This window comes from Taudactylus pleione, unplaced genomic scaffold (assembly GCF_031769625.1).
Source record: "Taudactylus pleione unplaced genomic scaffold, aTauple2 ptg000148l, whole genome shotgun sequence".
In the NCBI taxonomy this organism is placed as follows: domain Eukaryota; kingdom Metazoa; phylum Chordata; class Amphibia; order Anura; family Myobatrachidae; genus Taudactylus; species Taudactylus pleione.
Genome location: NW_028284550.1, coordinates 2,427,161 through 2,453,367, shown reverse-complemented (window position 1 = coordinate 2,453,367; position 26,207 = coordinate 2,427,161). Strand labels below are relative to the sequence as shown.

Below are 26,207 nucleotides of genomic sequence, written 5' to 3'. Positions count from 1 at the left end.
GTGACGTACTGTAACATGAATAAGCTGCAATACTGTGACACAGTAATGTGACGTACTGTAACATGAATAAGCTGCAATACTGTGACACAGTAATGTGACGTACTGTAACATGAATAAGCTGCACTACTGTGACACAGTAATGTGACGTACTGTAACATGAATAAGCTGCACTACTGTGACACAGTAATGTGACATACTGTAACATGAATAAGCTGCAATAGTGTGACACAGTAATGTGACATACTGTAACATGAATAAGCTGCAATACTGTGACACAGTAATGTGACGTACTGTAACATGAATAAGCTGCAATACTGTGACACAGTAATGTGACGTACTGTAACATGAATAAGCTGCACTACTGTGACACAGTAATGTGACATACTGTAACATGAATAAGCTGCAATACTGTGACACAGTAATGTGACATACTGTAACATGAATAAGCTGCACTACTGTGACACAGTAATGTGACGTACTGTAACATGAATAAGCTGCAATACTGTGACACAGTAATGTGACGTACTGTAACATGAATAAGCTGCACTACTGTGACACAGTAATGTGACGTACTGTAACATGAATAAGCTGCACTACTGTGACACAGTAATGTGACATACTGTAACATGAATAAGCTGCAATAGTGTGACACAGTAATGTGACATACTGTAACATGAATAAGCTGCAATACTGTGACACAGTAATGTGACGTACTGTAACATGAATAAGCTGCAATACTGTGACACAGTAATGTGACGTACTGTAACATGAATAAGCTGCACTACTGTGACACAGTAATGTGACATACTGTAACATGAATAAGCTGCAATACTGTGACACAGTAATGTGACATACTGTAACATGAATAAGCTGCACTACTGTGACACAGTAATGTGACGTACTGTAACATGAATAAGCTGCAATACTGTGACACAGTAATGTGACGTACTGTAACATGAATAAGCTGCACTACTGTGACACAGTAATGTGACGTACTGTAACATGAATAAGCTGCACTACTGTGACACAGTAATGTGACATACTGTAACATGAATAAGCTGCAATAGTGTGACACAGTAATGTGACATACTGTAACATGAATAAGCTGCAATACTGTGACACAGTAATGTGACGTACTGTAACATGAATAAGCTGCAATACTGTGACACAGTAATGTGATGTACTGTAACATGAATAAGCTGCACTACTGTGACACAGTAATGTGACATACTGTAACATGAATAAGCTGCAATACTGTGACACAGTAATGTGACATACTGTAACATGAATAAGCTGCACTACTGTGACACAGTAATGTGACGTACTGTAACATGAATAAGCTGCAATACTGTGACACAGTAATGTGACGTACTGTAACATGAATAAGCTGCACTACTGTGACACAGTAATGTGACGTACTGTAACATGAATAAGCTGCACTACTGTGACACAGTAATGTGACATACTGTAACATGAATAAGCTGCAATACTGTGACACAGTAATGTGACGTACTGTAACATGAATAAGCTGCAATACTGTGACACAGTAATGTGACATACTGTAACATGAATAAGCTGCACTACTGTGACACAGTAATGTGACGTACTGTAACATGAATAAGCTGCAATACTGTGACACAGTAATGTGACGTACTGTAACATGAATAAGCTGCACTACTGTGACACAGTAATGTGACGTACTGTAACATGAATAAGCTGCACTACTGTGACACAGTAATGTGACATACTGTAACATGAATAAGCTGCAATAGTGTGACACAGTAATGTGACATACTGTAACATGAATAAGCTGCAATACTGTGACACAGTAATGTGACGTACTGTAACATGAATAAGCTGCAATACTGTGACACAGTAATGTGACGTACTGTAACATGAATAAGCTGCACTACTGTGACACAGTAATGTGACATACTGTAACATGAATAAGCTGCAATACTGTGACACAGTAATGTGACATACTGTAACATGAATAAGCTGCACTACTGTGACACAGTAATGTGACATACTGTAACATGAATAAGCTGCAATACTGTGACACAGTAATGTGACGTACTGTAACATGAATAAGCTGCACTACTGTGACACAGTAATGTGACGTACTGTAACATGAATAAGCTGCACTACTGTGACACAGTAATGTGACATACTGTAACATGAATAAGCTGCAATAGTGTGACACAGTAATGTGACATACTGTAACATGAATAAGCTGCAATACTGTGACACAGTAATGTGACGTACTGTAACATGAATAAGCTGCAATACTGTGACACAGTAATGTGACGTACTGTAACATGAATAAGCTGCACTACTGTGACACAGTAATGTGACATACTGTAACATGAATAAGCTGCAATACTGTGACACAGTAATGTGACGTACTGTAACATGAATAAGCTGCAATACTGTGACACAGTAATGTGACGTACTGTAACATGAATAAGCTGCACTACTGTGACACAGTAATGTGACATACTGTAACATGAATAAGCTGCAATACTGTGACACAGTAATGTGACGTACTGTAACATGAATAAGCTGCAATACTGTGACGAAACGTGCAATACTATTACTGTCCCCCTGCTTTCCAGCTGCATCCAGCTGAGTGCTGCATAATCTGTCATAATCTCACACCTTAAGGTACAGTCATGTTCATTCTCATACCCTTGGCCTAATCAGTTATGTGGACATATTGTTTTTTTGAAAGGCAAAATTGTAGACGTGATGTATCGCTACAGCTACTGTATTTTTTATATTTTTTTATTACAGTACATTAAGCCCTCAATGATTAGGTGCAGGGTACTACAGTAGAATGAACAATACAGTATAAAGGCTCTACTTGTGTGTCTTGTGTCTAAGGATATTAAAGTTACGTGGTATACTGTACTGTAATGTCTATAAATGCGCTGCTAATGTGTGGCACAATTTCTATAAGGGCACTTGTAAAGTGGCATAATGTCTGCAAGGGTACTAGTAATGTGTGCTATAATGTCTATAAGGGTAAATTACTGTACTGTACATTAGGGTTTTTTTTTTTGTTAACAGCAATTCAGCAATGGCAAAGGAAGGACCGACAACTCCTGGTCTCTTTACAGGAACTTCGAAACTTACTAGCGAGTAAGTACAGTCTTTCAGTATACTGTCTCTGTTTGTGGTGGTATGGAGGGTCCTGGTAAAGAATTGTACAGTAGGGGTTTATTTGTTACCAAACTGTTTTGAGGGAAACTGATGGTACAGTGTTATTTTTCCACAGACCAGATACCACCACCACCACCGCAGGCGAGCCCAAATGGCCCAAATGGACCTCTCCCAGCCAGTAAGTACTCTCAAGTAACTGCCTTACTCACCTTGCTTTCCAGCTTTATCGTGTACTGAGTCTTTGGAGGCTTCACTGTTCTTCTACCTCCTGTACAGTGCCTTCTTAAAACCCTTCAAATAGTTTACATTTTCTATCATGTCCCCACTTTCCATTCTCTGCTCCAAACTACTGTACAGTATACTGTACATGGTAAGATCTTCTTGTCTTTCACTGGTAACAGTAAGTTTTGGAATGTACTGTACAGTAGGACAGGCACCATTTTAGTTCCCCTTCTTTGTACAGCACATTCTGTAATGTAATCCTCCATATTTATATCCTTCAGGAGATAGTTTGACAGGAGGGGATTATTTATTTCCAAACCGTTTTGAGGGAAACTGATGGTACAGTATTATTTTTTTCACAGTCCAGACACCACAACCACCACCACCACCACCACCAGCCCAATCACTGCAGGCCCAAGATGGCTCAAGTGAACCTCCCCCAGCCAGTAAGTACTCTATAATTACTCTCTTGCTCACCTTGCTACCCAGCTTTATCGTGTACTGAGTGTTTTTTTTTTTATTTTAATCTGTTCATCTTTCCCTACCCTTGTAGTAATACTTTTATTTGTACAATCAAGGTTTATGTATTCATTTTTTCAAAATTATTTTGAGGTAATCTTACATTATTTATCAGTTGTTTTCACATGAGCAGAACCACGCCACCTTATACAGGAGGAGGAGGATAAGGAGGATAATGACATTGATAGTGATAATGATTACAACTGTTATGGACACACTAGTGTACTGTACTGTTACTGCCTTTTTTATTTTTTGGCTAATATTTTCTTTCTCATACACACAGATACCCTGGTCATTGGCCATGATGCTAAGGAGGAGGAGGAGGAGCCTGTCAGCCCTCAAGCAGACAGTTAGTATTCTTGTACAGTACAGTACTTCTCTTGATTTTAAGAATGCCCCCCCCCCCAATACTATACACTAGAAAGCCCATTGTGTTAGTTGTTCTACATGCAAGGGCAATGTGTTGTTTTTATTTTTTTTTTAATGTGGGAATTAGAAATATAGAATTTCACTGTATACTGTACTGTACAGTGAGAACAGTGCTATTTGTAAGGCTGGTTTCTCAGGCTGGGCGAGCCATGCAGTTACACGGGCTCTTGAGGCCATGGCCACTGTCTGCTGCAGACAGTATTCAATGTGCTCTGGGTGTCCTCCTTGTGTATGGTTAAAAATTGCCCTCCCAAAATGTACACCGCCACAGAGGAGACTGTTGCCAACAATGCTATTTTGAGAGGGACATTTCCTAGAAGCTAGACAGGAGGCAGGTACGAACAGTGGTCCTCAAAAGTGCCAGAACCGGCGGTGACCCCCCCATGCAGAGATTACCGCACAGGGGTACACAGTAATGTACAACACTGTAAAATATATTGCATTCTCTATTGTACAGAATTTTTATCCTTCAGGAGATATGGTCTCCAGGTATGATCTACTGGACACAGTATTCCAGATGTGGCCATACCAATGACCTGTACTGTACAGTACATACTGTACAGTATACAGTGGCATTATTACTGTTCTTCTATTTTCCTGCTACTGATTCCTCTCCCTATGCAACCAAGCATCCTACAGTACTTGCCTTTCTCATTGCTTTATTGCCTTGCTTCCCTGCCTTTTAAGTCACTTGAAGTCATTGTGTTATACTGTAGAAATGTCGCCAAATTGCTTACAAGTACTGCCCAGTAACTACAGTAGGGTTGTAGTTGCACAAGCCAAGATTTTTTTCTTGTACTCTATTGCTATTCAATTCTCGTGCAGTATGTACACTCTTTCTGTATACTGTCTTTGTTTGTGGTATTATGGAGGGTTCTGGTAAAGAATTATACAATAGGGGTTTATTTGTTTCCAAACCATTTTGAGGGAAACTGATGGTACAGTGTTATTTTTTCACAGTCCAGACACCACAACCACCACCACCATCACCACAACCACCAGCCCAACCACCGCAGGCCCAAGTTGGCCCAAATGGACCTCCCCCAGCCAGTAAGTACTCTGCATGTACTCCCTTGCTTCCAAATTTATTGTGTGCTGACTGTGTTTTGGGGTTTTCACTGTTCTTCTCCCTCTTGTACAGTGCCTTCTTAAAACCCTTTATATATTTCACATTTTTTATCATGTCCCCACTTTCCATTCTCTGCTCCAAACTGCTGTACAGTGTACTGTACATGTTAAGATCTTCTAGTCTTTCACTGGTAACAGTAAGATTTGTGATGTACTGTACAGTAGGACATGCACCATTTTAGTTCCCCTTCTTTGTACAGCACATTCTGTAATGTAATCCACTGTATTTATAACCTTCAGGAGATAGTTTGACAGTAGGGGTTTATTTGTTTCCAAGCCGTTTTGAGGGAAACTGATGGTACAGTGTTATTTTTTTCACAGTCCAGACACCACAACCACCACCACCACCAGCCCAATCACCGCAGGCCCAAGATGGCTCAAGTGAACCTCCCCCAGCCAGTAAGTACTCTTTAATTACACTCTTGCACACCTTGCTACCCAGCTTTATCGTGTACTGAGTGTTTTTTGTTTTTTTAATCTGTTCTTTTCTCCCTACTCTTGTAGTAATAATTTTAATTGTACAATCAAGGTTTATGTATTAATTTTTTCTAAATTATTTTGAGGTAATCTCACATAATTTATCAGTTGTTTTCACATGAGCAGAACCACGCCACCTTATACAGGAGGAGGAGGAGAAGGAGGATGATGACATTGATAGTGATAATGATTATAACTGTTATGGACACACTAGTGTACTGTACTGTTACTGCCTTTTTTATTTTTTTGTATAATATTTATTTTTCTTATACACACAGATACCCTGGGCATTGGCCTTGATGAGGAGGAGGAGCCTGTCAGCCATCAAGCAGACAGTTAGTATTCTTGTACAGTCCAGCACTTCTCTTGATTTTAAGAATTCCCGCCCCCCCAATACTATAGCCCATTGTGTTCGTTTTTTCCAATAACACTGTTGGTACAGTGTTATTTTTCTTCTTCAGGGTCCATAGGGGGTCCTCAGCGATTACCATGGGGGGGTGCAGTTTGTTGGAGTAAGCCATGCACCAAACAGTTAAAGCTTTAGCTCCCAGGATGCAGCAGCTCTCCAATATATATATACCCCACCCCCAGCCAGACAGTTTTTCCGTTTAGTGCTAGCAGAAGCAGTAGCACCTTTGAGAACAGTGGGGCTGTGTTAGACAGCCTCAAGCTTTATGTTATGTTTTAAAGTTTTTACTTTGTTTATGAGAAAGTCGTGCTGATGGTACAGTGTTATTTTTTCACAGTCCAGACACCACAACCACCACCACCAGCCCAATCACCGCAGACCCAAGATGGCTCAAGTGAACCTCCCCCAGCCAGTAAGTACTCTTTAATTACACTAATAATTTTAATTGTACAATCAGGGTTTATGTATTAATTTTTTCTAAATTATTTTGAGGTAATCTTACATTATTTATCATTTTGTTTCACATGAGCAGAACCATGCCACCTTATACAGGAGGAGGAGGAGAAGGAGGATGATGACATTGATAGTGATAATGATTATAACTGTTATGGACACACCAGTGTACTGTACTGTTACTGCCTTTTTTATTTTTTTGTATAATATTTATTTTTCTTATACACACAGATACCCTGGGCATTGGCCTTGATGAGGAGGAGGAGCCTGTCAGCCATCAAGCAGACAGTTAGTATTCTTGTACAGTCCAGCACTTCTCTTGATTTTAAGAATGCCCCCCCCCCACCAATAGTATAGCCCATTGTGTTAGTTTTTTCCATGCTGGGCCAATGTATTATTTTTAAATATGGGAAATGGAAATATAGAATTTCACTGTATACTGTACTGTACAGTAAAAACCGTGCAGTTTGTAGGGCCGGTTTCTCGGCCCGGGCGAGCCGTACAATCACACGGGGCTCTTGAGGCCATTGCCACTGTCTGCTGCAGACACTATTCAATGTGGTCTAGGTATCTGCGTTGTGTATGGTTAAAAAATCCTGCTCCCAAAATGTACACCGCCACAGAGGAGACAGTTGTCAACGATGCTACAGGAGGTGAGACCCGTGCCTGTCGTTTATGTGACGTGTGCGACCTTACAGCAGGGAATGTGTTCAATGTCAACAGCGGGCTCAGCATGCGGCGGCATTGAGTAGAAGCGAATGATGATGGTGAGCCATACAATGAGCTCCGTGGGATTGAATAATAATGAGTGATGGTGGGGGGAGGTGGTGAGAAGACTTGGGTGGCCAAACACAGAAAGAAAGGGAGGCAGGAAGTGCAGAGATCTGTATTTTAAGAACTTGACTTGATCTCTCTTTATAAAAAACTTCCTGAGCATCATACGGACGGCCCTGTAATGTGTACAATACAATGTCTACTGTATAGCGGAAATGCCAGGTGGTGGGAAGTTGGGAGCAATGTATTGAGTTCCTTAATAGTATTATAGTCTAATGAACCTGGATGTCATAATATGGAGATAAAGGGATGAGGAAAGTATGGAGCAATGCATAACGTTGAGCAGAGTGCTTTAAAAGTATTGAACCTGAAATGCTCTGTCTTTATGACCATTCGTCTTTACACCATGTAGTGACAGTGGGCCTGATTCAGACCCGGTCGCAAGCGCTGAGCGCTCGCAACCGGGTCGATGGAGGCCCCGAGCGCACGTGCACGACGGAGCTGGCTCCGTCGTGCGTATGCGCGAGACCCGGATAGCGATGGGTAATCCGTCACTCCGGGTCCCGTACCAAAGGGGGCGTGCTGTCGATGTTGAGTGACAGCACGCCCGCTTTGGTGGGCGGGCCGGGGGGGGTGGCTGCCCAGACGGAGGCGTTCCCATAAAAACGCCTACCGTCTGGGGGCGGCCCCACTGACCTCACAAGTGAGGTCAGTGGAGAGCTTCCAGCTCTGTTAGAGCTGAAATCTCTCTGGGGCTTGCGGCAATGAGACGCTACCACAAGGGTCTCATCGCAAGCCGGATGGTCGCGATGGTCTTGATCATCGCGACCATCTTCCTGGCCGCTCGCTATAGCTGTGGGTGGTCACCCACAGCTATGCGAGCGGCCAGGAGGCTGTTCTAAAAAAAAAAAAAGAACAGCCCTGATTCAGAGCTAGCGCTCTGTCAGTGCGTCCGGCTCTGAATCAGGGCCAGTATACAGTATGGATGGCCCGTAATACAGTAAGTACAATATAATGTCTATAGCGGTTAACTGTAGTCTTGATACAAAGTGATCATTTCAAGCACGAGGAGTGACTGTTTACACTGCCTGAACGTGATTGGCCAGCCTCTCACGGGTTACCATGCACAGCTACAGTATTGTATTCCATACTGTAGTTTTCATCCATGGAGCATTCGCCACCCAGCTGTTAAACTGTGTACTGCATAGCGTGTAGTCTTTTGTGGCATACAGTACACCTCACCATGACATAACGTGCAGTATCTGCCATAATGCGTACTGACATGTCGCGGCAGGGAAGCCAGAACACTGCGCTGTGAGCAAAGATGGAGCAGGACACATAAGTACTAGATAAGTGTTAGCTAGGATCTGATTGTTTGTCCTCTTTAGTGGGTTTGATACATATGTCCCTTTCTCATATGTTTATCATCATCAGCTGTTTGGATGATTAAGGACCTTAATTCTAACAATTTGTTTTTATTGACAGTGTTCAAGAAGAGACAAAATGATGATGAAGGATACTTGAAATCCCCTATTCAGGATACAGGTAGGACATCATGAGTGGTAAAATGGTGGACAAGAGGCATAAACAGGTCTTGTATTATACCAGTGACTAGGGCCCAGTGGGCAATGAGGACCCCAGATTACTTTACCCCATTATTATGTTGCTGAGAGAAGGGATCCAACCGGCATGTTACACAAGCACCCCGGCCAGGGGATATATTGATGATATTCTTCTGTAAAATGACTTATGTGTGCGTTTTTCTTGTAACTGATGAAGAAATGAAGAACTGTGAAGCTGGCTAAAAACTCTATTGGCCTGATTCAGACATGTACATGGTTAGTGCACATCTCCAATGTTTAGGGGGTTTGTACAGGTGCAGAATGGGTCCTGTGATCTCGCTCACACTACCACCTAGCTGCAACATCATTGACATGCGGCAACATTTGGAGGGCGGAGCAGGGGCGTGGCTGGCCACCGTTCCTGTCATCCCCTGTTTTCCGGGGGGGTCAAGGCCACAATCTGCATCTTCAATTGCCTGGCCTGGCAAGTGATCAGTCACTGGGTCAGGCAGAGGTAAATTCAGCTTATGCAGCCTAGCCGATGAAGCAGTCATCATCACCATCGGTTAGGATGGTTGCAATGGTGATCGGAGGCAGCGTCTATGGATGCATGCTGTGCTCAGATCTCTCAGATGCAGCAAGGATGTATCTATTTTCTATAGATGGCTTCTGCTGCATTTACAGTTTGTGTGACTGTATTACACAGGTGCTTCTGACCGGCTGTGCAATACTGTCCATGTCTGAATTGGCCCTATAAGTGGATTGGAACGATATATCGCACACATTGTCCGATCCATCATATGCTGTTACATGCAGCATGTAACCATACATTGTGCCATCACACACCGGATCGTGCAGTGATTACGGTGTGCACAATGTTTTGTTAAATCACATTGTTCCATCGCTGGATCACTCCATCATATGGTGTGTACCCAGCTTAAGTTAAGCTCTTCAAAATCCCCATCACACAAACTAACCCAGTGATATGCTTCTTAATAAAACTAATAAAATCCTGCTTACCTGTCACTTCCAATCTGGCCCACTAACCCCATACACTAGTATGGGGATAGGAATTCATCAAGCTCTGATAATACAATATTCCTTTTTCATCCATCTGGGGGATGCCATTACCTCTGGGTTATGCATAGTGAGCTGTGGAGTCGGGCACTAACTAAGACTGGCTCCCACCCCCTATATAACCCCTCCCCTTCCACTATAACCTCAGTCTTGTTTATAGTGCCTTGGAGTAAGTCACTAGCTAGGCCCTAGCTTTTAGTTAGGTTTAATTTCTTTATTTTTCTGTTTGGTCTGGGTGCTTAGTTCCTGGCAACAGGCGACAAGCACTAGCAGAGTGGGAGTTAGATAGTATCGAGGTTTGTGTGGACCCTGTATCCCAATCTAAAGACGGCCCCTGGAAGAGTCACCAAACTACATAGTCCCTGGGTCACTCTCCATGCCATAAAACATATCTGAGAGGACCGCTGGCAAAAAGGTAAGCTTGATACATTTTATATGTAAAAGACATTGTTTGCTGTATTACTGCTTCCTGGCACGCTGCCTTAGCAGAGCAGCCGGGCATGTTATTACTCACGTGGCAGCAGGTGTAGGTGCCCGGTGCACGCGCCTCCACCTCGCCAGGTTTCTGCAGCACCCATTGCTTTCAATCCCCTTATCATTCCTCCTGCGGAACCTCCAGCTGAGGTTACACAGCAAAACTCACTGCCAGTTTTTGTGGGAGAGGGAGGCTCATTGAACGCCCCCATGATGTGGCACCACTGCACGTGCAGGCACACCTCTGACATCATCACTGTGAGACGCGGTAACATCAGAGCGCTGTGGTTCTCTGGATGGCAGCGCTGTCGGCTAGGAAATGCCTGTGACATCAGGCTTTCTAAAGGAGCAGGACGCCGACAGCGGGCCGATAGCGGGCCCGGCCACACCTCCCCCATATATTTGAGTGACAGCAGGCTCACGGTACTTCATAGCCACGCCCTAAACATTGTTTTGTCTGGTGTTTGAGCGCTGCTGGAGTTCTGCTTGGCTGGGGATGGCTGTCTATTATCAGATAAGCAGTTAAACTGGGATTATTACTTTGGGTTTTAACCTGGTGATATATGTTGGTCTAATAACATTGTTGTGTATATATAAGCACTTTTACTGCACTAGTTCTCAGAAGTTGTGGGCCTGATTCAGACACGGTTGCAAGCGTCGTGCACATTCGCGAGACCCGGCTAGAGACGGACAATCCGTCGCTCCGGGTCTTGCACCAAAGGGGGCGTGCTGTAGATGTTGAGTGACAGCTCGCCCCCTTCGGTGGGTGGGCCGGGGGAGTGGCTGCCCAAACGGAGGTGTTCCCATGAGAACACCTGCCATTTGGGAGCGGACCCACTGACATCACAAGTGATGTCAGTGGGGCCGCTGATGTCAGTGGAGAGCTTCCAGCTCTGTTAGAGCCGAAAGCTCTCTGGGCCATGCGATGGGCGAGACCCTACCACAAGGGTCTCGTCGCAAGCACGATGGTTGCGATGGTCTTGACCATCGCGACCATCATCATGGCTGCTTGCTATAGCTGTGGGTGGCCACCCACAGCTATGCAAGCGGCCAAGAGGCCGCTCCAAAAAAAAAAAAAAAGCCCAGCCCTGATTCAGAGCGAGCGCTCTGTCAGAGCGACCGGGTCTGAATCAGGCCCTTAGGCAGTAATGTACATTGTTTTGTACTGATGATTCTTTGTTTGCCTTTGTTTTTTTTGCAAGTAAATGTGGACTTCAAATAATCCGGGTTTGTTTTGCATGTAAACAGATAGGTGATTTAGAGTCGTATTAAGGGGGTCATTCAGACCCACTCGCGAGCGGCAGTACGCTCGCAAGTTGGTCGGTGTTCCCCACTGCGCATGCGCATGATGGAGGGAGCCCAGTCGTGTGCATGCGCGAGACCCGGACTGCGACAGCCAAGCTGTCGCTCCGGGTCTCGCACCAAAGGGGGCGTGCTGTCGATGTTGATTGACAGCACGCCCCCTTTGGTGGGCGTGCCTGCCAGACGGAGGCGTTCCCATGGGAACGCCTACCGTCTGAAACCGGCCCCACTGACATCACTAGTGATGTCAGTGGGAGTGATTTTGGCTCTGATAAGGCCAAAATCACTCCAGGGCTTGTGGCAGGGAGACCCTACCGCAGGGTCTCCGTCACAAGTCCGATGGTCGCGATGGTCAAGACCATCGCGACCATCTTTTTGGCCGCTCGCATATGCTGTGGGTGGTCACCCACAGCTATGCGAGCGGCCAGGAGGTCGCTCCATTTTCATGGAGGAGGGCCCTGATTCAGAGCGAGCGCTCTGGTCAGAGCGTCCGGCTCTGAATCAGGCTCTAAGTCTCCTTTTTTTTTTCAATTTAAAAAGTGCTACACTTTTTCCAGTGGAATTTAAATTTACTAAAATGGGAGTTCTATTTAAGAAGTGATGTTGCCCCTAGCAAATAATCAGATTCTACTTCTCATTTATTTGGCACCTTCTAGAAGATAATACCTGGAATCTGATTGGTTGCTATGGGCAACATCACTTCTTAAATAGAACTCCCATCTTAGTAAATTTACCCCTTAGTCCGAATTCAGAAAAATAGTAAAAGATAGCGCCACAATACCTATCCTGGACCCAAAGAGACACACCACAATGTGGGATAAATGTAAAAACAATTTATTGTCCTAAATATGAATAAATAAGACATAGATAGCAAAAAATGATAATAAACGAGTGGCTCAATATCTATAAACTCTGCAGATCTAAATCATCTTAGAAGCAAACACAGAAAATGTATAGAAATCTCAAATAAACCATTCACTGTCTCATCCAAATTTGTGTATGGGGAGCACCAGCTTGTATGCTCCAATTAGACACAATGTGTTGTTTCTTTAGTAACAGTCTGTATTGAAAAACAAAAATTAAAATGTAGCATATGGATATAAAAATTATCAGTTCTGCAAGTGTGCAACATCCAGCTTTCACCAGCTTGTAATATATCTTTGATGGAAATCCAGATTACTTGTACCAATATGGTAATGACAAATGGTCACTATAAGTCCACAGACGGTCCCAATAAATGCAGATATGCGATAAATGGCCAGCCAATATAGCCCATAGTTCTGTGTACTAAAACACTGGGACCAGACTTAATAAGCTCTTTCGTGGCCCGCTAAAATATGTATGCCAGGTGATCAATACGCAGGTAATCTGCTCACCTGGTGGAGGTCCTCTTTCGTATAATGCCGGATCTCACCTCTGAGTTGGTATGGATAGGAGCGTCACTGCTGGCTATGTAGCAATTCTTCTGGCAGAGCGGCGGGCGACAGATATCAATCCCCCGTAGTTGTACTATACACGCTCTCCATGAAAGCTTCGTCCAAGCAGTGTAGTTAGCTGAATAGCGGCTCGCCAGGCTCAGCAGCGGGCGGCAATTACCACACTCCAGCCGTAGTGATGAGGGTGCTCAACGGAGGCGCTTACTGAGAGCATTCAACTCTGGAGCTCCAGCAGCAGCAGCGGCAAATAGTTCAATTTCCCTTGTTTAAATGCAGGTCTGGGATAATGTAATAGACTCCACACAGATATCCACAGGGATAATAACAGGTCAGGAGTGCAGACTTTACTCCAGGGACACCCTTAACGCCTTTCTTTCTCATTTGAGAATTTCTTCAGAAGAATCTGAAGGACCGTCTGTGGACTTATAGTGACCATTTGTCATTACCATATTGGTACAAGTAATCTAAATTTCCATCAAAGATATATTACAAGCTGGTTAAAGCTGGATGTTGCACACAGGGGTGTAGGGAGGGCGGTTCCAGTGGAGCGCAAGCTCCAGGCGCCAAAGGTGCCGCTTGTCTAACCGGCAGCTGTCTAAGCTGACAGTCTGCCGGGTGCCAGCATCAAAGGCACATCCGTCTTGTGCCTTCCCCACTGCAACTGTGAACGCTGGCCTGTGAAGTGATCGGAGGCTAAGGAAGACTCCGATCACTTCAGAGGCCAGTGTTCCCAGTGATGCAGTGCGCGCAGGTGACGTCATGATGTCACCCGCACGCTGAGGAGCCTACGTGCCCATGCCTGCTGGATCTAGTTAGATCCAGTCTACACAGCAGCAGGAATGATAGCCCGGACAATGGCCGCGATGGATCAGGTAAGTACTGGGGGTGGGCACTACTTTAAGGGGCAAAACTACAGGAGCACTACTTTAAAGGGCAGAACTACAGGGCCACTACTTTAAGGGGCACCTATACAGGGGGCACTGCATATGGTCACCACTACAGGGGGCACTGCATATGGTCACCACTACAGGGGGCACTGCATATGGTCACCACTACAGGGGGCATTGAATATGGACACAACTATAGGGGGCAATGCATATGGTCACCACTACAGGGAGCACTGCATATGGGCACAACTACAGAGGGCCCTGCATAAGGGGTACAACTACAGGAGTGATATGGAAAGAGGCTGGAAAGCTGGGGCAGGAGGATGCAGAGACAGGGGGAAGAAGGAGGAATATATTTAGCCCTCCATGCCTCACTTTGATGCTTCCCCTAATCTTTATTTTTGCTTCTCTTTACTTTAATCCCAAATGGACTCCCTGGAACACTTGAGGGGGGCGCCTTAGCACGCACATGATCCGGGCGCCCTGGCTACATGCTACTCCTCTGGTTGCACACTTGCAAAACTGATATTTTTTATATGCATATGCTAAATTTTAACTTTCAATACAGACTGTTGCTAAGGAAACAACACTTTGTATCTAATTGGAGCATACAGCTGGTGCTCCTCATACACAATTTTGGATGAAACTGTGAATGGTTTATTTGCAGATCTAAATCCTCTTATAAACAAACACAGAAAATTAAAAGAAATCTCAGAGTTTATAGATATTGAGCCACTCATTTATTATCGATTTTTGCCATCTGTCATTTGGTATTTACTTATTTATTCATATCTAGGACAATAAATTGTTTATACATTTATCCCACATTGTGGTCTGTCTTCTTTAGGTCCGGGATAGGCATTGTGGCACTATCTGTATTGATTACATTTCTCTCTCTCTCTCTCTCTCTCTCTCTCTCTCTCTCTCTCTCTCTCTCTCTCTCTCTCTCTCTCGCTCTCTCTCTCAATATGGAGAAACCAGACAAGGGTTCCAAAAACGTCAGTCACTTTTCATACTTGTAAAGGTTGTATGGATTCAGGGTCTCTCGGTGCTGATTGTTCATTATCGGTAGGTTCAGCTGAACAGTCGGTGATGCCTGATTGGGCCAGGTCTATGGTTGAGGCCATAGGTGATTTACATCACTTTCAGGCAAATTATATGATACCCTGTGCTCAAGTACCTAATATGTCTGATCCCTCGGTAGAGCCCAGATGGGCCGAGGATATGGGACTTTGTCTTGCTGAGATGGCAACTTCCATAAAGAAAATGGTAACATCAGCAGCTGCCACAGTCACTAAGAGACTTTCTGGCTAGTCCTCAGTGGATTTTCTTGGAGATGAGGCTTCAGCCACCTCCTCCTAGGAAGAAGGTGAATTGGATTACGACTGGGAAGACCCCTCAAATTGGGAAGGTGACTCCCATTCTGAATCACGGGTTTCTATGTTGATAGATGCGGTCAGGGAGAATTTGCATCTACAGGAAACAACTATTCCAGTGACTAGTTCGGTTTCTTTCTTTAAATGTAAGAAGAAACATGTATCTGAATTTTCACATTTTGAAGAAATATTAAGTCTGGTTAAAACCTGATTCCAAATTTCATATTCTGAAAAAAATTAACTATCGTTATTTTTTTCGGAAGAGGATACCAAGCTTTGGGAAATTCCACCCATGGTGGATGCTCCTATGCTAGGTTGGTCAGGAATACTATTATTCCTAAAACACAGTCTGTAACTTCTAAAGATCCTATGGATAGAAAGAATGAGCCTGTACTTAGATCTTTATTCACTTTGTCAGGAGTCTTGCTGCACCCTGTTCTGGCCAGCGCCTGGGTGATAAAGGCTATCAATTCCTGGATGACCCAGATGATTGTTGGGTTTCAATCAGAAGATTTGTCTGAAACTAGTTCTTTAGCTGATTAGATTTCAGAAGCTCTGACCTATATTGGTGATGCTTTAATAAATACTATCCATGTGCAGACTCATATTTCTACTTTGGCCATTTCCGCCAGACATTCTCTATGGCTTAAAACATGGACGGCAGACATAGAATCCAAGTATGCTTTAGAGGCAGTGGCTTTTGAGGTAGGTTTTCTGTTTGGTTCAGAATCAACTAAAATCATTTCTCAGGTCACAGGAGGCAAAAGTCCTTACCTTCCTGATTCAACACCAAATCCGAAATCTCCTAGGTTTTGTTCCTTTTGGGCCCAAGGCAGAGGAAGCTTTCAGGCCTTCTGGAGTATGCCTAGGAGTTCCCGTAGAGGTGCCTTCAGGGGGCGTGGTGTCCCCACACCCGTCATCCTGCTGCTTAAGTCAGCAGGTCAATCCACATTACTATCACGAGACTGGGACCTGTCCTCTGGTGGGAGGCTGCTTACTCAAATTCTGGGAAACTTGGATTCAATCCAATCCGAATTTTTGGATAAGTCAACTGGTAACCAGGGGTTACGTTTTAGATCTGGAGGGTCCTGTTCCAGAAAGATTCTTTTCCACTCCTCCTCCTGTGGATGGTTGCAGATAGGCGACTCTCATACAGGCAATTTCTGCACTTTCCGATCTGGAGTAATTATTCCAGTTTCCGTACTACAGCAGGGTCTGGGGTTTTACTCCAGTCTTTTCTTGGTAGACAAACCAGATGGATTGTTTCGTCCCATTGTTAACCTCAGGGGGTTAAATGATGATCTCCAATTAGTAAAATTCAAGATGGAGTCCATAAGGTCAGTCATTTGTTCCATGGAGGAAGGGGAATTTTTGGCTTCCATAAATATCTACGATGCCTACCTCCATATTCCTATAGGAGTGGTTATCAACATCTGCGCTTTGCAATGGTGCACCAGCATTTTCAGTTCCAGGCTCTGCCATTTGGTTTGTCCACCACTCCCAGAGTCTTTATAAAGGTTATGGCACACATGATCTCCCTACTCAGGAGTAGGGGGGGGGGCATGTGTTGGCTTATCTAGACAATTTGATGCTAAGGGTACCTTCAAGACCTATTGCAACAACATCTTCAGATTACCATAAGCATGCTCTAGAGATTTGGCTGGATCACCAATTTTCCCAAGTTTAATTCCATCTCAGAGCATGGTATTTTTAGGTCTTCTCTTCAACAACCAGTGTCACATAGTGTTTTTTCTGCCGGCAAAGATTCAGGATCTTTAATCCAAAATAAGGATAATTTTACAGATGCCTCATATCTCAGTCCTCAGGGCTATTCAGCTACTGGGAAAAATGGTGGCTTCATATAAAGCCATTCCTTTTGCCATTGATGGGTGAAGTCAGACCCTCGATTAAACAGGCAGATGTTTAGATTAACTCTGCAGACCCATCAGGCATTTACCTGGAGCACACTGCGTCTTTGAGGCATACGGATTCTTTGCATGTGTTGATTGATGCACCAAAAAGAGGCTGTTCAGCCTCTAAAGGATCCATCGCTAGTTGGGTCACGTTTGCCATCTGGCAGCATATTTGTCTTCAACTGTGATTGTTTCGTCCTCAATTCGTCCCCACTTGCTTCATGCTGTCAGGGCTTTTTGAGCTGTACAGCATGGTGCATCGGTTGAGCAGCTGTGCAGAGCAGCTTACTGGTCATCTGTACAGACTTTTACAAGATTTTACAGCTTCCATACATTTGGAGTAAGAGACGCCAGTGTTGGGCGAAAAAGTCTTTGAGCGGTCAGGCAGACCCCTCCCCCCTCCCTTAAGTGACTTGCTTTGTTAGATCCCTGAAGTAAAGGCATTCCCCACCTGGATGACAAAGGAAATACGATTTTTACTTACCGTAACATTTCTTCCTTAGATTCCATCTGGGTGATACCGGGATCCCTCCCTTGTATGGTTTCATACTAGTTACCTGCTGGTTTCTGGTTTTCTCAGCTCTTCCATGGGTCTTTCTCTGGCTTTGTTACGTTCTAGTGGAAGGGGAGGGGTTATATAGGGGGTGGGAGCCAGTCTTAGTTAGTGCCCACCTCCGCAGCTCACTATGAATAACCCAGAGGTAATGGCACCCCCAGATGGACTCCAATGAAGAGATTTTACAGTAAGTAAAAATATTATTTTTCTATGTAAACCTAATTAAGTATATTTTCTTAAATATGCAGATTTGAGGGACTATTTAAAACAAATTGTTGTATACCATTTTAATAAAAGCTACTGTGCCTCGGAGAGAGGGGGTGAGATACTGGGGCAAGCCACGGCTGCAGAGAAATTCTGTTAAAATCACCATTCACATCCATGGTGGCCATGGAGAGGCAGCTGCTCTGAGCCTCCTGAGCTTCACTTCAGGAACTCTGTCTTCCTACATCCTCAGGTGGGCGATCCTGTTAGCTAGTAACTCGCAAAATCTCTTCAGTCCCAGAATCCACCACCTTATTTAATTTGTCCCTGTGTGTTTACTGATGGAAAGATGGAGACCTCAATGAGAGGGTGTGAAATTAGCGATGAAGCAGATGTCAGTGGGTGGGTGTGACAGTAGTGGATCAGATCTCAATAAGCAGGTGTGACATTAGTAATGGAGCAGATCTCAGTGGGTGAGGTGTGATATTAGTAATGTAGCAGATCTCAGTGGGTGAGTGTGACATTAGTAATGGAGCAGATCTCAGTGGGTGGGTGTGACATTAGAAATGTAACAGGTCTCAGTGGGTGGGTGTGACATTAGTAATGGAACAGGTCTCAATGGGTGGGTGTGACATTAGTAATTGAACAAGTCTCAGTGGGTGGGCGTGACATTAGTAATGGAGCAGATCTCAGTGGGTGGGCGTGACATTACTAATGGAACAGGTCTCAGTGGGTGGGTGTGACATTAGTAATGGAGCAGATCTCAGTGGGTGGGTGTGACATTTGTAATGGAGCAGATCTCAGTGGGTGGGTGTGACATTAGTAATGGAGCAGATCTCAGTGGGTGGGTGTGACATTAGTAATGGAGCAGATCTCAGTGGGTGAGTGTGATATTAGTAATGGAGCAGATATCAGTGGGTGGGTGTGACATTAGTAATGGAGCAGATCTCAGTGGGAGGGTGTGACATTAGTAATGGAGCAGATCTCGGTGGGTGAGTGTGACATTAGCAATGGAGCAGATATCAGTGGATGGGTGTGACATTAGAAATGGAGCAGATATCAGTAGGTGGGTGTGACATTAGTAATGGAGCAGATCTCAGTTGGTGGGTGTGACATTAGTAATGGAGCAGATCTCAGTGGGATGGTGTGATACTAGTAATGGAGCAGATCTCAATGGGAGGGTGTGACATTAGTAATGGAGCATATATCAGTGGGTGGGTGTGACATTAGTAATGGAGCAGATCTCAGTGGGTGGGTGTGACATTAGTAATGGAGAAGATCTCAGTGGGTGGGTGTGACATTAGTAATGGAGAAGATCTCAGTGGGTGGGTGTGACATTAGTAATGGAGCAGATCTCAATGGGTGGGTGTGACATTAGTAATGGAGCAGATCTCAGTGGGTGGGTGTGACATTAGTAATGGAGAAGATCTCAGTGGGTGGGTGTGACATTAGTAATGGAGAATATCTCAGTGGGTGGGTGTGACATTAGTAATGGAGAAGATCTCAGTGGGTGGGTGTGATATTAGTAATGGAGTAGATCTCACTGGGTGAGGTGTGACATTAGTAATGGAGCATATATCAGTGGGTGGGTGTGACATTAGTAATGGAGCAGATGTCAGTGGGTGGGTGTGACATTAGTAATGGAGCAGATCTGAGTGGGAGGGTGTGATATTAGTAATGGAGCAGATCTCAGTGGGAGGGTGTGACATTAGTAATGGAGCATATATCAGTGGGTGGGTGTGACATTAGTAATGGAGAAGATCTCAGTGGGTGGGTGTGACATTAGTAATGGAGAAGATCTCAGTGGGTGGGTATGACATTAGTAATGGAGAAGATCTCAGTGGGTGAGTGTGAGATTAGTAATGGAGCAGATCTCAGTGGGTGGGTGTGACATTAGTAATAGAGCAGATCTCAGTGGGTGGGTGTGAGATTAGTAATGGAGCAGATCTCAGTGGGTGGGTGTGACATTAGTAATGGAGCAGATCTCAGTGGGTGGGTGTGAGATTAGTAATGGAGCAGATCTCAGTGGGTGGGTGTGACATTAGTAATGGAGCTGATCTCAGTGGGTGGGTGTGACATTAGTATGGAGTAGATCTCATTGGATGAATTTGGCCTTTGTGATGGTACAGACCTCTATCTTTATGCCAGCATGTCGGGTATATGCAGATTATTATTATTTTTTTTCTAATTTGTTTGAGAAACCTGAATGGTGGAGAGAAATAACATTATTATTGTTAGAATGTTCCATTCTTTCAAATGATATATTTTTAGAAGATTAGTATTAAGTGAATTAGACAGCTACTAGGAAACCTCTAGTCATTTACTAATCTTAATGCTTATTGTTGTTTTACAGATGTATTCCATTCACTACAGATAAACTGTAAAGAGAATACAAAGCATGACTTACCTGAATTCAGAATTCATGATAAAAGCCAGGTGATACGAGTATTTATATTTTTATATTTTATTTCTATATTGCTGGATCTAAAATGTACTCACGTTTTAAATTTAATTCATAAAAAATTTATATTTTCTGCACTGTACATTACACAGATATTGAGGTTATGTAATAGGTTCTGAGATTACAGAACCGGCTGGATTTCTGCAAATTCAACACTAAATTTAAAGAAGTCTTCAGTTATATGGCCTAACCAGCCATATACTTGATTGCCGATTAAAATTTTGCAGTGAAGTTGCTAAAATCCCACCGGTTCTGTAATCTCGGAACCTATTACATAAACCTCACTGTCAGTCAAGTACTGGTATGTAATGTAATGCACACAGACGGGAGTAAAACGCATTGAAAATGTTTTTATACTGATTGCAGATAAAGGGAGATCACTATCAGAAGGAGGAGGATTGGCCAGCAGTGGATGCGGAGTTATTATGGATGGTGAGTTATATGAGGACCATCATGTAGAGTAGAGTCCAATTTCTAACAAATGGGGGAGGGGGGGTCATAAAAAATTATTTTTACTCACCTGCTGGAGGGCTACAAAGCAGACTATGCCAGGGATTGATAGTGTGTCAAGCTAAACATGCCCTGCAGGATGGATAAATGCCTTTTGCAGTATGGCCGTTTGGAAAAAGGTCTGTTTATTTTTGTGTTTTAACATGCATGGGAATGGGTATGAACTAACGACGGCTATAAGTGAAGATCCTGATGAGGTAAGGTAAGTATACTATCCCTCCCCGGCCCCCCCTCCTTCCCCTAATCCTCCTTTTGTGGTGCCTATCCCTTCCCCCCCCCCGGTGGTGCCTAACCCTAACTCCTCTTCCCCGCACCCTACACCGAAGTCTCCCGATGTGGGTACATAACCCTAAGCCCCCCTAGTGGTGCCTAACCCTAACCCACCCTCCCTGCAGCCTAACCCTATGTTCCCCCCGTAGGTGCCTAACCCCCCTTCCCCGGGGACAAGGACATACTTTCCCGGCCAAGTAGGCTCGGGATTCTGGCGGTTTGGGGTGCCAACGCCAGTATCCTGATCTTATTCAGGATATCGGCGCCTGCATAATACCAGGCGGCATCAGTATATCGACGGCCGGCATTCCTTCCGCCGGCAAAATAACTGCATCCCCATGCATGCTATCATCAAATATACTGCACATCTCTGTGTACAGCAAAATGTATATATTCTGAGGTGCTATACACGGTTCCAGTCTGATTACTTCTGACCTATAACTGTGTACAGTAATTAGAGATGTGAGAGGATCCCCATGTTTTGGTTTTGGATCTTTATTGTTTATTTTTGTAACCGCTAAAATCATGTAATTTGGACATGTTTGGACCTGTTTACATGCAAACCAAAACCCGAGTTCGGTTTTAAATCCGAGTTCCGAACTGACTACAGACCTGAACCGGGACTCAGTCTGACTCTGATCCCACAACGTGATTTCAACTCTGATTCGGAACCCCTAAGTTTGGTTGTTTTTGGTTCTCTGGGACCCGCAACCGCACATCTCTAATAATTATACCCTATCAGCAGGTGCTTGATGATGTCATACGTTATCTACAAATGTAATATCATTTATTGGAGAATCATACTTATTAGGATCCTATGTAAGATCTAAATAATGTCATTGTGTTTCTTTTACAATACTAATTTTGTATAATATGTTTGGCTGATAATAGCCCATTGAGGCTTCTACGATTGGTCAATTTCAGGCCTATTCATACATAAATATAATACTTATTTTAAACGTAAGTTACTGTGTGTATAATAGTTATATGTTGTATTGTTGATAAACAAAAGAAATGTGACTCAAAATGGAGGCGCTAAAGTGCAAAAAAATATATATAAATGGAATATTACGTTTCTTAGAAGACAGAATTATTCGTGCTGGAAATCCGGAGGACCCTTCCTTCTCTGACCTCCCGAGTGCATATATGCTCATGAAGATACAAATAAAACAAAAAACACTATGTGTAATACAGTTTCTTATTATTTGGTTATAAAGTATCTATGTCATTCTTTGCGAAGAAAATAGTTCATTCAATGAAGTGCAGGCGTACCCCAACTCACACTCAATCGTACATTTTCATGTATCAAAAGGTTTCTTTAACATCACCACCATGTGAAAATGGCTATATGGCTCCAACCAGGATAAACAGAGGAAAAAGTGTGGCGTACCCCACTCACTATAAGGGTGTGAAGTTCAAACACATCAAGGTATCTTTAAATACATCCACCAATTTGGAGCGTACCCCACTCACGATAAATGTAGATAGCTTGAGACGCATAAAGGTTTCTTTTCCCAATTTTCTTAGTGATTTGTTATCCATATGCAGTCACAGTCTCCAAAAAATATATTAATCCAGCAAAAAATAGATGTTAATCCAGGTAAGTAAAAAATCTATTTTATTGTGACAATTTACCCCAAAAATAGGGCAATAATTAAGGCATATAAGTAAAACAAATGATGGCCTGTACAAAAGGTCAGTCATAGGTCTCAAACATAAAAAAATATATATATGTCCATAAAAAATACAAAAAATAAAGAACATGAAAAAATTTTTTTAAAAAAATCAAAGTATCAAAAAGATGAAATGCAAACCTGATATGACAGGATAAAAAAGGCTGTTCACACTCGTGGCGATCAAGACATATCCACAGTGTGAAAGAGCCTGGTATTTAAACCCTGAACAGTCAATCCCAATCACCAAGGAAATGACATCAGTCATTAGCTACAATAAATCGTAAATAGATAAACGATACTTAAAATTTTATAAATACATGTGTGTACATATAATAAATACATCTGAAAGGATTATACAATTATTTCAATGCATATGAATAAACAATGATACCAAAACATTTTCTTAATTTCTTCATATGTTGTCATGGCAACCATTTACGCGTTGCAGGAAGTGTTCTAGTCATCCTATAAAAAATTCATACTGGGAACCTTGTATGCATAGATACAATTCATAAATCCAATAACCCATATATGTTTCATTCTCAGTGGATATTTATATCCACCGATTATACCCAGAGAGCATAGAAAATGTTAATAGGCTCTGGATTTGGAATGGCAAGATGAGAAAGACATTAATACCAAATTTTAACAAAACCAATACCTCTGTAATAGGACATTAAGATAGTGAAGAACTAGCCCTTGTAAAGATTTTTCATTTAAGTTCACATATTCTTTCCCAGGAAGAAACCTCAGTGTTACAAAGGGGCTTAAACTATGCTCCCACGAATCATGTGGACCCATTTAATATCTATATTGACATTCAAAGATTTGTTCGGAAGTTAACGATAAAAAAGTTTTTTGCTAACCAGGAAACTCCATGCCCTGATGATGGGGAAAATACTGAGACGGAGGTGAGGTCCCTCACCCCGTTTCGACCTAAATCCATTTTCTTCCCACAACATTTGAGAGGACCCTATATTGAAACTTTCACCTCATTGGTTTTGGAAGATCTAAATAAAATAAAGAAACAAAAAAACTATAATATGACAAATAAAGAGAGGAAGGCCATGAGAGATCTACATAATAACAAAGAACTGGTTATTAAACCAGCTGACAAGCGGGGGGGGATTGTACTTATGAACAACACGGACTATGAAGCGGAGGTCATGAGACAACTACAAGATGTCAAAATATATAGAAAACTGAGGGGAGATCCCTCAGAACGTACCCGTTTAAAGTTCCGGGAGATGATAGAAAAAGCAGTATATAAAAAAATCATCACTGATAAAGAAGCTAAATTTATTGAAATAGATGATCCTTCGATCCCAGTTATCTATATCTTGCCTAAAGTGCATAAAAGGTTAGATAAACCCCCCGGTAGACCCATTAAATCGGGAGTTAATTCAATAACATCGAAATTGTCAAGTTTCATAGATTTTTTTCCTTGAACCACTGGTAATTTTGAATAAGTCGCATCTTAAGGACACTAGAGATTTTCTGGTGTTATTGGATACCATTGTGTGGGAGAAGGATTTTCTTCTTGTTACAGCTGATGTTAGTTCCCTCTACACCATCATTGAACACAGTGATGGTGTAGAGGCAACACATTATTTTTTTGGACCTTTCAAACTTATCTCAGGATTTACAAGATTTTCTTATTGAGGGCATAGAGTTTATATTATCTAATTTCTTTTTGTTTAAAAATTATATTTTTCTTCAAAAAACGGGGAATGCGATGGGCACCAGGTTCGCTCCAAGCTATGCAAACCTATTTATGGGTTTGTGGGAGCTTAATCACCTCTGGAGTAATAATCCATTTGGAGCGAACCTGGTGTCCTACACACGATACATCGATGATGTTTTCTTTGTATGGAGAGGAGGAAGGGACAGTTTAAGTGAGTTTTGCAGATTTTTAAATGCCAATGATAAAAATATTGTACTTACTTTTGATATACAAGATAGTACTATCAGTTTTCTCAATATTACTGTATATATCAATGAGGGTATAATCAATACCAAATCATTTACAAATCCTACCGATTCTGGAACATACCTCTCGGCGACAAGCTGTCACCATTTTAACTGGATTAATTCCATACCTGGTGGACAACTGAAAAGACTAAAAAGAAATTGTAGTAATAATAAGGTTTATGCTGAACAGGCGAGGAATATGGGTAATAAATTGAAAGCTTGTGGATATGATAAAGCGAAGATAGATAATGATATTAATCTAATAGGGACATTAGACCATCAAGAATTCTCTCTAAGACGAAGATACAAAAAGAAAAAAACAACTTCGATTTTGCGTTCATAACTGAATTTACTAGTGAACACAAATCAATTGAGAAACACTGGTCCCTACTTAAACATGATCCAATTTTGGGGTCTATTTTACCAAAGAGACCACAACACATCTACAGACGAGCACCTAATTTAAAATCAAAACTTGTATCTAGTGCCCTTCCAGATACATGTAAGGTACTCTCCACGAGTGTGAACAGCCTTTTTTATCCTGTCATATCAGGTTTGCATTTCATCTTTTTGATACTTTGATTTTTTAAAAAAAATGTTTGAATTTTTTGTATTTTTTATGGACGTATATATATTTTTTTATGTTTGAGACCTATGACTGACCTTTTTGTACAGGCCATCATTTGTTTTTACTTATATGCCTTAATTATTGCCCTATTTTTTGGGTAACTTGTCACAATAAAATAGATTTTTTACTTACCTGGATTAACATCTATTTTTTGGTGGATTAATATATTTTTTGGAGAGTGTGACTGCATATGGATAACAAATCACTAAGAAAATTGGGAAAAGAAACCTTTATGCGTCTCAAGCTATCTACATTTATCGTGAGTGGGGTATGCTCCTAATTGGTGGATGTATTTAAAGATACCTTGATGTGTTTGAACTTCACACCCTTA

The 26,207-nt window shown here is 42.5% G+C and overlaps 1 protein-coding gene across 1 annotated transcript in view; it reads left to right on the top strand.

Annotated features, from left to right (window-relative positions):
• LOC148522291 (uncharacterized) overlaps positions 1–26,207 on the top strand; it is a 105,876-nt gene that overhangs the window by 66,470 nt on the left and 13,199 nt on the right. The window contains exons 6-17 of the mRNA XM_088474175.1: positions 3,070–3,141; positions 3,278–3,340; positions 3,747–3,830; positions 4,187–4,252; positions 5,293–5,382; positions 5,782–5,859; positions 6,216–6,272; positions 6,684–6,758; positions 7,031–7,087; positions 9,059–9,118; positions 20,714–20,796; positions 21,188–21,253. Of these exons, the coding sequence (XP_088330301.1) occupies positions 3,070–3,141; positions 3,278–3,340; positions 3,747–3,830; positions 4,187–4,252; positions 5,293–5,382; positions 5,782–5,859; positions 6,216–6,272; positions 6,684–6,758; positions 7,031–7,087; positions 9,059–9,118; positions 20,714–20,796; positions 21,188–21,253 (851 nt within the window). The remainder of the gene's footprint in view (positions 1–3,069; positions 3,142–3,277; positions 3,341–3,746; positions 3,831–4,186; positions 4,253–5,292; positions 5,383–5,781; positions 5,860–6,215; positions 6,273–6,683; positions 6,759–7,030; positions 7,088–9,058; positions 9,119–20,713; positions 20,797–21,187; positions 21,254–26,207) is intronic.